The 14,358-nt window shown below is 43.2% G+C and overlaps 1 protein-coding gene across 23 annotated transcripts in view; it reads left to right on the top strand.

Annotated features, from left to right (window-relative positions):
- Positions 1–14,358, top strand: part of MAGI1 (membrane associated guanylate kinase, WW and PDZ domain containing 1) — a 355,846-nt gene that overhangs the window by 321,251 nt on the left and 20,237 nt on the right. For 18 of the 23 annotated variants that reach the window (XM_037382565.1, XM_037382557.1, XM_037382553.1 and 15 more), the window contains 4 exons: positions 3,138–3,354; positions 9,360–9,437; positions 12,157–12,248; positions 13,252–13,444. In XM_037382565.1, coding sequence (XP_037238462.1) covers positions 3,138–3,354; positions 9,360–9,437; positions 12,157–12,248; positions 13,252–13,444 — 580 coding nt within the window. The remainder of the gene's footprint in view (positions 1–3,137; positions 3,355–9,359; positions 9,438–12,156; positions 12,249–13,251; positions 13,445–14,358) is intronic. The other 5 variants (XM_037382555.1, XM_037382564.1, XM_037382550.1 and 2 more) reach the window with 1 other exon arrangement.

The following is a 14,358-nucleotide window of genomic DNA, read 5'->3' as shown; positions in this document are numbered from 1 at the left end:
CACTGCAAAGCTTTAGCAAGGGTGTATGGGAGCTGGCACGGGCCATGCAGCTCAACCCTGGGGCTTGCATAGGGCACGAGAAGCTCCAGCTTTCCATGTATTTATTTTGTCCCAGCTGTAATACAGTACCAAGGTGACTGTTTTTTTCCCATCGCTTGTATTAAAGTATGCAGTCTGCCTAAATGGACTTAAGTTAGTCATTGTAGTCTTGATTTCTAGCCACTTGTGGTCAAGAGTCTTTCTGGCAAGCTGTTTATGCTTATCAACAGCTCTGGAGAAGACCTTAGACTCTGGAGGGCTGGGATGCTCTTGCTTAGTTGGGTAGTTCAGTGCCCCATGGCAGAAGTCAACCATCAGAAGTCAACACGACGCAGCTGATCAGCTTAACTTTGCACTGAAAACCATGATCCAACATCTCAGGGTGAGGTCCGAACCGTCAGCTCTGCAGTGATCTATCACCTGTGCTCCTCTGGCCCTGATTTAGCTGCTTTCCTGCCTCTGTGTGAGCTGAGTGAGCCAGTCAGTCAGATCTGTACCCAGGAGGATTGGAGCTGAAGCTAGGAACCAGGCAGGAGGTAGAGAAGCCATCCTTTCATTGGCCTGTGGTCTCTCTTTGGAAAGCTCCACATTTGCACCAAGACACAAGCTTTTTCACCTGGCCATTCCCCGTTGCAGGAGTGCAGCAGAGTGCAGGGTCCTGCAGGTCCTGATGATGATGTGCTGAAGCTGCTACAGCACGTGAGAAGAACTTGGGCCCCAAACCTTTTTGGCCTCATCTGGTGAAGTGAAAGTCAATTAATATTGTCTTGTCTTAATTACAAATATTCGTTATTTCCATGGCTATGTTCCCCTTTCTCTGTTCCCCTCTTCAACTCCTAAATAGAGATGTTTCAGGCTTTTTGAAGGAATTACTGTTTGGAAAAACAACTGTCCCTCTGAAGTTGTTTTCCCCAGTTTCTTGCAAAATGTCTCTGTAATTGCAACTTTCATTTAATTAGAGGTGGATTTGCTTGAAATATGACGACACTTCCATTTGCAACCCAAATACGAAATAGAATTCATAGTTTGTTCAATATTTAGACATTTCATATTGTAAAGTGAGAGCACTTTTTACAGTTCAAACTTTGTTCCTTTTGAATCAGAAAGTTTTAAGTCAGAGAGTTCTCAGCATTTCCCCAAGGGCTGAATAAAGCTTCACATTTTAGTCCCTGTACTCCAACTTCTGTAAACCAGCTATTTCCAGTGAGATTGGCCTGAAGTTTCACAGGATGCTTGTAGTTATTTTAGTAGTTTGGCCAAGCAAACAAAACAATCCAGATGGCTGGACTGAGAGTTGTAAAGTGGTTTTGTTTTTTGGGGGTTTTTGTTGTTGTTTTTTTTTTTTTTATTTTATTCTTAAGTTACATAGGAGTGATTATCCACAGCATAGATGTTTTAAAACTGCTTCATTTAAAAACTGAAGGGCTGCATGTGAGTTAGCTTCTTTTACCACTTGAAAAGCTAAAAATGTTTGAAATTGGTTCAGATATTTGTATTTGAAAGTCTGCAGATGAGTAATCACAGCAGGTATGCTTTGTTCAAAATTGCTTAAAGGACAAAGGCAATTTCACAGTCTAGTCGATCAAGATATCATTTAAAAAAATGCTGGTAGTGGATCAACAATTTGACTGTAAGGCTGCGAGGCCAAAGTCATTTTGGCTGTTGGAGGTGGTTTTTTTTCTCAGTGTAAACCTAAAGATACGTGCAACTTAAAAAACAAACCGGGAGATATTATTGTTAAGACTCAAAAAGAAGGCACTTCTGTCTGGTGACTTTCTCCTCTGTAATTAATTCAGCCCTGCTATGATGGAGCACTGGCCACCTGGGGTTTCACGTTCAGTGGAAAGCAGGGGGTCCCCAGACCTGTGTGCGCTTCACCCCCCTGTGCTGATCTGCTCCGTGTTTGCCACTGGCTTTTCTCCCTGCCCCTGCTTGGGTTTCTGTGGAGAAGTCCCTGAAAGCAGAGACTCGTGTTGCAGTGGGTTTGGGTATTCCCTGCCAGCAGGAAGCTAAATTTTGGTCTGAGGTTTCTTGGTACGTGTGACTGACCTCTTTTAGCCAGGAAATTGTGGATGTTGTACAAAGAACCTGTAGGATGCTATTTTTCCAGCTGCCCTCTGGGCCTCAGGAGCCCCAGGAACATGCCGGTTCCCTCTGCGGGAGCAGGTGGGAAACTGGACTCAACCTTGATGCCACCTGAAGGTCATCTCAAAAGAGCATTAAAAAACATTTGCTGTACTCTTCGGGGAGCTCTTGTTGAGGGAGGATTTTGCTGTATATTGGCAAATCCTGGCAATGCAAATGTGACTTGTGCTTCATTTGAGCACACCGTTGTGAATTTGAGTTCAGAATTATGTACCCTGCTTAGCTAAATATTGAGCAGACAGAGCTCTTGACATACTGCTTTTGAATAAGCCTTGAATTTAGGCGGACATATTTTTTCCTGTTTTAATACGCTCAATTAAAACAAGGAAATCAAACTGCAAATAGACATTTTCACATTTGTGAAGGTCTGCTGTAATCCCCGTGGATGCTCTGGGAAGCAGAAACATGCAAGTGGTACTCTGTTGTCCACCCACTTGTGATGTGGGGGTTGCAAGAGCTACAGAGGAAAAGGGATCTTGCATAGTAAGGGCTGCGCTTCAGTCTGTTTCAGAGGGACTGGTTAAGTTTTCACAGTAAAATCTGGCAGTTTTTCCTTTTTATTGCAGGCTCAGGTTAGACCCTAATGTTATCCGAGTAGAAGGTTGTTGAATTTTTCTGCCTTAATGTAGGAAAAAAATAAGTGCACTGAAACTAGTAACCTATAATGAGATTTAGATTTGTTTTATGGGTGAGAAGGAGAATGGCATATTTTTTTTATGATAAACTACTTTGTTTTGCATATCTCTTTCTGTCAGTCTGCCTATCAAAATTTGTCATTGGGGAATTTAACTGTACCCAGCATTAACTGGTAGCAGAAAAAGTGAGATTTATATATTTACTTATGTGCATGAAGAAACCCTGATCAAAGAAGGGAGCAAAATTGATGGAAAACACCCACTCAAAGACCAATAACCGTCTGTTCTCTCTCTTTCCACTCGTTTTCTTCCTTACAGCAACCACTTGAAAGGAAAGACAGCCAAAACAGTTCTCAGCATAGCGTCTCCAGCCACCGCAGCGGGCACACCGCTTCCCCCGTTCACAGCACGCAGGTGCTGCCGGACTACACCGCTGCCGAGGTGCCGGCTGGGGATCAACCGGACAGTTCTGGGCAGAAAAAGCCAGATCCATTCAAAATCTGGGCCCAGTCCAGGAGCATGTATGAAAGCCGACGTGAGTATGAAGCAGGTGTGGTTGCTAAGGCTACGGCTCTGGCAGCTGCTCTCTGTATATTTTCTTTGCAAAGAGCTGAATCTTTTAGATTTATGTTGAAAATATAAGGCTTCAGTTTGTTAATTTGGTGTCTGTCAGTGATATCTACTTGAGAGAGGTGCAGTTTCCTCTCTGATGAGGAATGAATTTAGATCGTCTCTGGGCTGGGGCATTTAGACCAAAGCTTAATACGAAAAATCCCTTTAAAATTAAAGACCATCTTTTCCCCTATTCTTTTGTTTTGCTTTTATATGAGGCTGAAGGAGAATTTCCAAGTTTGTTACCCAGATCCTAAACTCTTTTTTGAGGTTAAGGCTTATTGTCTGATACGCGTAGGAATTTCAGTAAGGAGGGGAAGTATTTAGTTTGCTGAAATTCACATCAGATGCTTTCCAGCCTCACCCTGAGGATGAGAAAATCCAGCTGAGCCATTTTACTTTGACCAGAGTGAACACTTTAACAATGCAGATATCAAATGCATATTGTAAGTGGCTTTTATAGCAATTAATGATCTGCACACTTGGCTAATAGTTCAGCAGGGCTTTGACTCTGCTCCAAGACTATAAATATGGTTTCATTCAGTTTCTTCTCTGTGAACAAAATAAATACACTGGCTTCGCTTTAATTGCACTGCTGAAGATGATCGAACCTGTAGAAGCTTCTTAAAGAAAGAGTTAGGCGTATTAGGTTCGTTTTCAAAAGCAATAGTTACTTCAGTGACAGAAAGGGGAGCTTCGAAGTCTGGGTGCTGTAAGAGTATCACCTGGAATTGGATTTTATTGTGCTAACTGGAAATTGGTAAAACCAGTATGAAGTGAACATTACCTCAGAATGAAAAATGGTGGAGCTGTTTTTTTTCTGACCAAATGAATCACTTTGAAATCTTATGTCCTGGAAAAATTAAATCATGAGTCACAGTTTCTTGGCTGAAGATTCATCTCTTTGGATTGAATGTCTCAGCAATGCAGTTTGTAGGTGTCTCAGCTTCTGTGCACTGCTTCCCTTCCATCCCTTCCTAGCGACCAGGCGTACTGACCCTGCAGGCTCTTGGGCCAGGTGGTGCTGATCTGCAGAGAAGAGCAGTGATGGAACTTGCACGTGCACCTCATCGGAATAGGAAAAAGGGGCAAGGGCTGAGGGACAGTGACTTTTCAGCCCTGCAGAGCTGTGGAGCATCGCTCCTGCTTCTCCTGCCTGGATGGCCAAGGCTGAGGCTGCCCCATGGCACCGGCATTACCGCTGCTCCTCTCATGTGGTTCCCATAGGCACTGTGCTGCCATTGCCTCTGACCCCCTGCAGTTACTTCGCTAATTTCTAATTAACTGTTTAACTCATGCTAATTAGTCATTAGTATCAGTTTAGCAGCATTAACTCCTGCCTGTCTTTCCCAATAAAACCCAAGGCTGCACTGGAGAAATCCTGAAGTGCACAGGGCAGTCAGCCTTCTGTGTCTACCTCCAACACCGTGTGCTAAATCCTCCCTCCTTCCTCGGCAGCTGCAAGCATCTTGTAGAGGTTTTATCCTTGTCTGTGATTAGAGCCCTTCCAGAGGCCTCTTCACTGTCTCTTGACCTGCTGGTTTCCCATGCCTCATTTCTCCCTGGGCCACAAACCTCTCTGCTTGGACCTTTGCTAGGCTGGGATCTGCCTCACCCCTTCAGCTTCCCTGTCTCACCTTTCTGTGGTCCAGCATCTCTTTAGTGGTGTCGATAATCTCTTGCTTCAGTCCTTATCTCCTGCCTCTTCCACCAGATGAGACCTACCTGTTTGAACATCAGTGCTTTTCTACCACCTTTTCATCCCAATGCCATTTCCTTCCTGGTAAAGTGTTTTCTGAGATTTCTTGGTTTCATAGCTAGAGGGCTTTTGAGGAATGGCCGAAGTGTGATATGATCATGGCTCCTCGTAAGCACGTGCCACTAGAAGTGCCCAAGAACCTATGAATTTCTGACTCAAAGCTGGAGTAAACCACGTTCCCTGGGGATTAACCTGCACTCTTACCTAGTGACAGAGCTTCACTGCACCTAGTGAACGGTGGGGAGAACCAGGAAAGATACAGTCTAAGTAAAAAAGGCAGTTGGACATGCTCTGTCTCCTGTCGCGGTCTGATCCCAGAGTGTGACTGATGGTTTTATTTAGATGTCAATGGTCAGTTCTTCTCCTTCCCTCACCAAGCCTTCGCTTTTTGTCCCTCTCACCAGTCTCGTAAATGTGGACTGTGGTTCACAGTTGAAACCTAATGCCTCTTCCACCCTGGGAACTTGGGGTGAGCCACCACGTTTCTTTCTCTGTGTTTGGTCTGCATGAAAAGTGGGCGGCTGGTGGCTGCTCTGTTAGGAACGTGAATCATCCCTTCGGGACTCCCTTCCCAGTGTGGCCCAGGCACGGGCTCTGTGGCTGTCGGACCACCCGTAGGGAGCTCTGCTGACGTGGAGCACCGCAGACTGCAGGATGGGAGGAACCGCGCCTGGCCCTACAGTTTCACTGTCTGTCTGCTCCACGTGTGCTGTTTTTCGTAATTTTACCCAGCTGCAGTTCAGTTTAACTTCAGTGCCTTCTTTGGCTGGCAGCGATGGTCATATCATTCCTTTCTTCTTTACTTGAGCACCCATTCCCTTTGGTGCTTAGCAGTTAGCAGTTAGCTTAGCAGTTAGCTTTGGTGCTTTGGAGGTTAGCACCTCCTCTCCCATGACATCCATAGCTTTGGGTGCTAGGTGTGACTCTGCATTCTTTTGATGAAGGAGTCAGTAGAACTACACAAATACATGTACAGCAGGAGAATGCCACCCTAGTGCCAGCGCTGAGGGTGGCTGATGCATCCAGTGTCTGGGGCTTTTGGTGGGTCCTAGAAGCCCCTACTGCCCATGAGCCCCAGCTTAGCTCTCTCGGCTCTCCCCTGCCCAGTCCGGAGCTTGCTCTCTGTTGATTCATCTCCTTAAATTTTAATAAACCTGAAAAGGATTATAAAATGTTCTTTTGAGAGAAAAGGTTTTGAAGCCCCAGTAAGTGGACTGAAAAACAGCAACAACCTGTTGTGTTGAAGTATGTGATGAACTTAAAAAAGACAGAATTTTAGAGCATTAGATCATCTTAAGTGTTTCATTTTGTCCCATTTGTGAAATTGTTGAGTATAAAGAGAACATAATGCAATTTTTCAAGTGCAGTTGACACAAGAAGATGAATTTATTAGCCCTGGCCCAGAAAGAATATTTTTTCATCTAAAAATAATAATATAAAGAGGTTTTATTCAATATATGAATACATCATCTCCAGGATGTTTCTAAGAAGTACTGAATCTATAATGACCACCTACTGCCTTTTTCACTGGCAGTGCATCCCACTGTTATTAGCATTAATAATAATAATGTAGACATGGAAAGCATAGGCAACATTTTAATTTTTCAGAATTGGTAAAATGAGTTCTTCCTTCCTTTGAGTATTCTTTGGATCAGTATTTTATAAAAAAAGACTGTATTTGACTTATGTGACTTGTCTCATTGAAGCCATTGGTAGAGCAGAATTCGGTTCAAAAGCACCAGATAACCCATAGTTTTGTAAAAACATGTATTTTTGGGGATTTACCCAAGGAATCTTCATGTCAGGAAGTACTTCGATTCTGTGGAGGAGAGCTACAGACATTCCCTGTTTAGGGGAAGGAAAAAAAAAAAAAAAGAAGAAAAGTTAAGCTAGAATTATTAATGTAAAGTTAAGCAATGGTTCCATAACTGTGTCTGGACTCCGGCTGAGTGGCAGCAGATGAGAACTGCAACTTTATTCAACAAATGCTGGCTAAAGTTCCTTCACGTGCAGCTCCCCAGGGTGAGGGGATCAGACCTGCAAGGTGCTGAGTGCTTGGGCTCTGGTCCAAGGAAGCTTATTTTCAAGCTGTAAACCCAAAGGGGCTTGGATGCTTTAAGGCTAAGGCTGAGCTCAAACGCTCTGCTGCAGTCTGGCTCACAGTCGCAGTTCTTTGCTGGATTAAGACTTTTGAGAATAGCCGGCTTTGTGTTAAGTGAATCTGAAAACAGATCATTCGGTGGTGATAACAAGTGCACTCTTTGCTGGTGCTAAGTTTTAGCTGCCTGAGCTCCTCTTTATGGGGAGCTCATTGCTGCTAGTGGGAGTTGTGTACATGAATCAGAGGGAAGGACAAACCCTTGAGGTTTAAAAACTGAAGTGTTTCCAAGATCCATGAATGACATACGTGAAGCACACTCAGCGAGAGGAACAGCAATCGAATAGTTTAGCAGAGAACTGCAATGCTGAAATCCCGCACTGTTTTATTGAAAATACATTTTATAATATGCTTTTTATTTTTCCATGTATTATTAAACTTCCTTAAAGATTAACGCAATCTGTTGTCAAATTTTTCTCATGTGGCCTGATTGCTTTGCAAAATACCGTATCCTACATATGGCCATCTGTCAAAACAGCAGTGACAAAATGAATTAATCTGAATTGCAGATGTGTTAATGAATCCCTTTGAAGGGCTTAAGCATTTAATTAAAAGTAAGGCAGAACACGATAGATAATTTTTAAAGCTTTTAAAATATTCTAAGTTATCGTTAATATTTGAATTTTATTTTCAGGCACATAATTTATTTGGTAGGATTGTCTCTCCCCAAATCTAATTAAAATAATACAAACAAGCCTTGACCCCAGTGTATAGCATCCACTCACCAGCAATTACACAGAATTAAAAATATTTGCACAATGATACCAAACATTAGATACTTCCTCCTTAAAACAGAACGGAAAACTAGTTGCAGGAAATTGCAGCTGCCTTCTGATCAGACTGGCTTTAAAGATGATAGTAAAAGCCCCGTGGCAGGGTTATGTCCTTTTATTATATTAATAGGAGACAAACAGTTACAGTGACACACTTGGGCACACAGATGTGTCCATGCCCTTTGAGAATGTTTGCTAGGAAGGGCCGTAGGACTTGCGGCACGTTGTGCGAGCAGCAGCGGCGGCTGAGCCGTTACGGAGCCGGGTCGTGGGCAGGCGCTGCTGGTGTTCGTCTGGCACCAGCCTGCTCTGCGGCTCAGGCAAAGCATCGCACCTTCCCCACACCTCAGTGGCAGAACTTGGTCATCTTGTTGAGAACGTGCTGAAGTCATCCTGTGAAAGCTTTCCGTCCCACCAGAAGGGTTGATTAAAAGGAAAAGACAGAAAAACTGGCGTTCTCCTGCAGTGGGATAGTTTAGAAAACAGGGCTGCCCTGCAAATGTGGAATCTCATAAAATTTGTGACTAAATCACAGGACTTTTCAACACTGAAACTCTCCATCAGCTTCAGTGAGACTGTTCACCGTTAGCTTCAGACTTGCCATTATATACTTTGCTGAATCTGGGCCTTAAAACTTTTGTGCTTTGCCAGGGTATGAGTCACTGCGAGTGCTGCTGCCTCAAATGAGCTAGTGACTAAAGCAAACTCATACTGATTTTTTTTTAATCCATCTTTTGTTGAAACTGATATCCCACTGGGCAGAATTTTTTGAATATAACGTGTTAGGTAATTGTTAAAGTTTGTATAGGAGAGTTTGATTAAAATGACCTCTAATTAAGTACCATGTTCTTTGTTCATCAGTATGTATTTAGAATTTCTCTTAACTTTAGAGAAGGATACTAACTGTGTCATGTTGGTGGAAAATTTTTGGTACAAAAGTACTTTTAAGGTGATGTCCAAGAGATTCTTCCTCTGAGGAGAGAAAAAGTGTTCTTCCAATATACCTGCATGCATGTGCATAAATATATGAATTGATATATGTGTCTATTATATGTCCACAAGTCCACAGGCATGTGCAAATAGATGCAAAAGTTAGTATGTTGTAATCTGTAGTAGCTATAACCTTAGCAATTTATGCATGAAAGCCTAACATGATCCATACAGTCAAAATTAATTAAATGAACTAACAAGAAAGCAGATACATTAAGCTTTGCAAAATTGTAAAATTAATATTACAGCTATGTCACCTTCGCCTGCAACTGGACTGAGCAAGGGTGAGAGAGAGAGAGAAATCAATTCTACGAGTTTTGGAGAATGTAAGACTGTGCCGAGAATGTATCTGTGTCTTGTGATGTCTTGTTCTGGTGTCATTGCTGCTCTGTGGCGGGGGGCTCTTCATCACCAAGGGAGTCTGGCAGGGCCGTACGCCAAGGTTAGACATGAAGGTGCAAAGTACTTGCTTTACTGTGTACTGGCGAGCGGTGGATTTCGTAGGCGGCGGTGGGGGGTGTCATGTTCCCATCCCATTCATGGAGTTTGCTGCCCACGTGGGTCGTTGTCGGGGCCGTGGCACTCACCTCTCCTTCCATTCCTTCCTCACGGCCCCAGCAGAACTCTTCTTACCACTTTTGCGACATTCTCCAAATGTTCTGGTTTAATTCAGGACGGGCGGGCTGGCAAGTTTTACCCATTTGGGCTATGTACACATTTTTTCAGAAAGAGTCGGGCATCCTTGAGATCAGGTCAAGGTGCAGAGATGCAATGAATGACTCCTGATGGCTACTTTTCATTAGTTTTCAACAAAGTTTCAACACCACCACGAAATTCTCCCTTTTAAGTAAGGCAAGTGGCTCCTCTGAAATGCTGCCGAATAACGGGGAGCCTGAAATAATTCTCCAGTATGGAGAGCCTCAGGGGGTCCCGCCTCAGCTGTGTGGAAGCACAGAGGTGGATGGGGTTTTGTGGGCTGTGCTCACCGTACTGCGGAGTTGGCGCAAAAAGCAGTAGGAGGAGTTGTGTTCAGTTTGTACTCACGCTGTGTAAATGTGTGTTGTCTGTATGTTTGTTGTATCTGTGTTTCACCTCTCTGTAATCCTTCCAGCGGAAGGAGCGTTACATGAATGAACTTACTGCTTTGGGTATAGACTTTTTTTTGTTGCTTTGGTTTGACACCGCCATTACACCTCGGCTTGCCGTTACCTCCAGCAGCCCTTAATTGGCTAGCTGGTACCCGAACCAGGAACATAAGGCATCGCTCAGTGAGACTGGAGAGCTGACAAATGGGAAGGTGTTGAGAGATGCCGAGGAAACGGGCCCACGCTGAAGCTCTCTGCACAAGCCATTTTGCCTCTGACAGATCCAACGTGCGCTATTAATTGGTTGGGGCCAGCCTTTGCCAAAAAAAAAAAGCCTGCGAAGTGCTGGAGAGATGCTTCCGAATGTGTCTGCTCTTCACGCTGCCCCTCGCTGAAGGCAGTGACAAAACCCAATTAATTCATTGTCTAAGTTCTGCTGTTCTGCCGCACGCCTGTACGGGGGCAAGCTGCCTTCGGCCAGCTCGCCTGAACAGATGAACCACACAGGCTTCCAGTGTATTCATCATTGATCATTCTGTAATTGTAGCTGGACAAAAATTAGCCTCTAGTTCAGTAAGGTAATGTGCACGGGTCTTAAGCTTAGTTTATAACTGCTGGTAATTAAAATGTGGAAATATTCTATGTAAAATCAATGTGAATGAAAATGTCAAAGCAGACATCTGTGCCTTAGCACTCACCTGTTCTTTTAATTATTAGTATTCCCAGGTCTTACATTCATATTATGTTTTAAACCTGTCGAGTCATTGAAGAGAGCTAACCGAAAGTCTTAATGCTGAAAAGCAGCAGATGACTAGACCCCAGCCTTTGCACAACAGACACCGACAGTGCAAAATGCAGTTTAGGGCCCAGTCTGACACTCATTGATGTCGGTGGAAAACAACCAGTTTATCTGCTCATAGATAAAGAAAACTAGATGATGTTTTATTAAACATGTTGCATCCTGTATCTGAGTATGCATTTATTTACATTACACTCCTGAACGATATACTTGGGTTTCTTTACTAAAGACATAGGCAGCTGACTTGTAAAGGAGCAGCCTTTTTTCATCATCAATTAACAAATTTTGGGAGGGGATCATTACAAAATTAGTCAATGTTACAGATACTAACCAATAAATATTAAATGAACCTGAAGTTGTCTTCTGATATGATTTAATGTCAGCAAGTAATTTTGCATTTTAAAAAAAGGGATGAAAGCGAGCATGAATAAGTTAATATAAAACGTTACTGTTCAACCGCACTTCAAGGTTAGTACTTCACTGTATGTAATATTCATTGTGAAAACCTTGCTGGTGTTCCATAGTAATGAGTAGGTAAGGTTGGGCTTTTTTATGTTTCCAGCTGATTTTATCTGTTCAGTGGTTTTACAGAGCCCATACATAACCAAGAGTCAGGAGAGCTGCATTGTTTTCACTGGAGCCCTCCTGTTTTACACCAGCTGGGGATCTGTGCTGTAGTTACTTAAAGCAGTGTCAGCAGACAGATAGCAAACTATGCTTGTGAAAGTTAATTAAACAGTAGAAGTCATAACAAGTGGCTCTTTTGTCTCCCATGAAAGAGGAGTCAGATGTATTGTTTCTGGCAGAGTAATTCTCTGTTGTAGACATTTATTTATTGATGATTTGGAAGAGGCTCTTGCAGTGGGTAATGATGCTAATATCAGTGGAAGGAAATATTATAGTGATAAACAAATGGCAAGTCACAATTAGACACCTGGAAAGTAGAAACCTGTATAATTTTTAGTAGTGATTTAAATAATAGCCCTTTATTATTCAAAACTATAAATTTTCTTAATTCTGTCTAAAAATTCAAGACCGTCTCATTTAAAGAGTAAAATTGTGCAGCAGACCCCTCTACATGTACATCAGAGTAGTCCTGAATTGGGTATAAAGGTGTGGGTTTTTTGATTTAAAGTTATAGTTTTCCTTCTTTCCCTTCAGTTCCAGATTACCAAGAGCAGGATATCTTTCTATGGAGAAAGGAAACCGGGTTTGGATTTAGGATTCTAGGTGGAAATGAGCCTGGAGAACCTGTGAGTATATCTAGAAGCAGTCATGTTTTAACTTGTGACATTTTCCAGAATCACAGCAGTGGCATGTACAGATGTGCGAAACTGCACTGTAGCATCTCTGTTAAAATAACCAGTGGGATATGTATTTATATCCTGCAGCTCCTTCCCACCCTCCCTCCAAAAAACAAACCAAAACTCCATAATTGAAATGAGTTTGGCTTCCCCTGCTATTCCTGTTTTTGTGATAGCTTAAGTGAAAGCACATAGGTCTGAAATTGCGTGGACACTGGGGAAAGGGTGTCCTGGTCAGGTTTGCAAGTATTGTGGTTTTAGCATCAGGTTTTCGATCTGCTCAATTCACTTGAATTCCTTAACTTGAATTCCTCCTTGAATTCACTTAACTTCTTTACCATAAATCCAGTGTCCGTGGAAGGTGCCAGGTTTTCACGTGCTGCACAGGTCAAAGCTGGATAGTGGCAGCATAAATTTCCACATATTTTCCTGCCAAAATTATTTTGCTCGTTTATGGAAAGAGAGCCCATGAGTTCCTCTCATGTTAAAGTAACTCCACACAACTCACTGAAGAGAAACCGAGACTGAGCTGGTGGGCAGGTGAGAGGACAGAGCCTGTAAACCCTAGAGGCAACTGGAAGGGTAACTCAGTTCTGGCTTCCCTGAAAGCCCCTCAGTGCTGTTAACCATCTTCCTCTCTGGTCACTGGCTGAGCACATCTCCCAAGGCTGCCTGTCATATTAGAGTGAATGGACCACCTAAAGAAACAAGATGTCAGTTTATTACAATTTCACGATGTGGCTATGTTCACATGGAGCTGCTTTCACAGGAGCAACTTTCCTGACCAGCAGTCATTTGTCAACAATCTCTTGTCCTTACTAAATTGGGTCTAACTACCAGTGTCCATTGCTTCCAGCTGGCTGTTGAGCTCATTCTCGTTTATCGCTATTTTTCTTCCTTCCCTCCCTTCCCCTCTTCCCCTTCCTTTCTTTTATTTCTGGTAATTCCTCAGATTTACATCGGTCACATTGTACCGCTGGGTGCTGCTGATGCTGATGGCCGCCTGAGATCGGGTGATGAACTGATCTGTGTGGATGGGACACCTGTTGTCGGGAAATCGCACCAGCTTGTCGTCCAGCTTATGCAACAGGCAGCCAAGCAAGGTCACGTCAATCTGACCGTCAGGCGCAAAGTGGTTTACACAGGTAGGCTGCAGTGTCGCTCGGCAGGGGTAGATTTTCTTGCCAGACTCCATCTGTTCAGCAAATGGTTTAAAGAAAAAATGCTCCTCCATGTGATACTGGGAAAACTCAGGGGATGTGGTGTTATTCTTCTTTTGCCTAGTTTTAGCCTTTTTTCTTGATCAAATACTTTTCAAGTATTTGTTTCCAGTCAAGACTCTTGCAAATCTCAGTTGGCTTCCCCAGTTTTCATGAAGTTTTCTGATAAAATGGAGAAATGTTCAGTTGCAACATATCATTTTTAGTTTGAATCATGCGGCAACAGACACTGTGCTTGACCGCCTGTGTTTCCCAAAATAACTGTGATGCCTGATAGCCACCCTTAAATTGGGAGGGAGGGAAAAGATGCTGAAGGGTCCACAGGAGTGGAGGCAAGAGCAGAGGCTCAGGAGAAGCTTCAACTGAGGTTGCAACATGTAGTCAGCTAATGGCAGGATACAGGACTGTAAGCATCACTGGTTCTGGTAGTGCAAGGTGTGCATGTTTGTTGTAATAGGTTTGTGTGCTGAGTTATGCTGGGCATTGTGCACATGCTGACAAGCATATGGTCTAAATGGACAAAAAAGAAGCTGGCAGAAAGAAAAAGACGCAGACAGAAGTGACACCGCATGGTGGCACCTAGATCAGTGACAGAAAAATGTCCTGATAGCAAAGAAAATGAAGACATGAGCATGAGCTTTCTAAATGACATGTGACCTTATGCTTGGTATTGGAGTGTAACATTAGGGTGCTGCTGCCTCTTCTTTTGAGTCCCTTTAGGGAGCTCAAGTGTGTGGTTTGGTAGAGCTCACTTACTCAAAAGAAAGGCTATTACATAGCTTTTCAAGTTTAGGCATCGGCAGAAAGGTAGGCAGTGATGTACTTTCATCTTAAAGAGC

The sequence above is a fragment of the Falco rusticolus genome, chromosome 4, assembly GCF_015220075.1.
Source record: "Falco rusticolus isolate bFalRus1 chromosome 4, bFalRus1.pri, whole genome shotgun sequence".
NCBI classification, from domain to species: Eukaryota; Metazoa; Chordata; class Aves; order Falconiformes; family Falconidae; genus Falco; species Falco rusticolus.
Note: the sequence above shows the minus strand (reverse complement) of the source record. Positions and strands in the feature narration are given on the sequence as shown.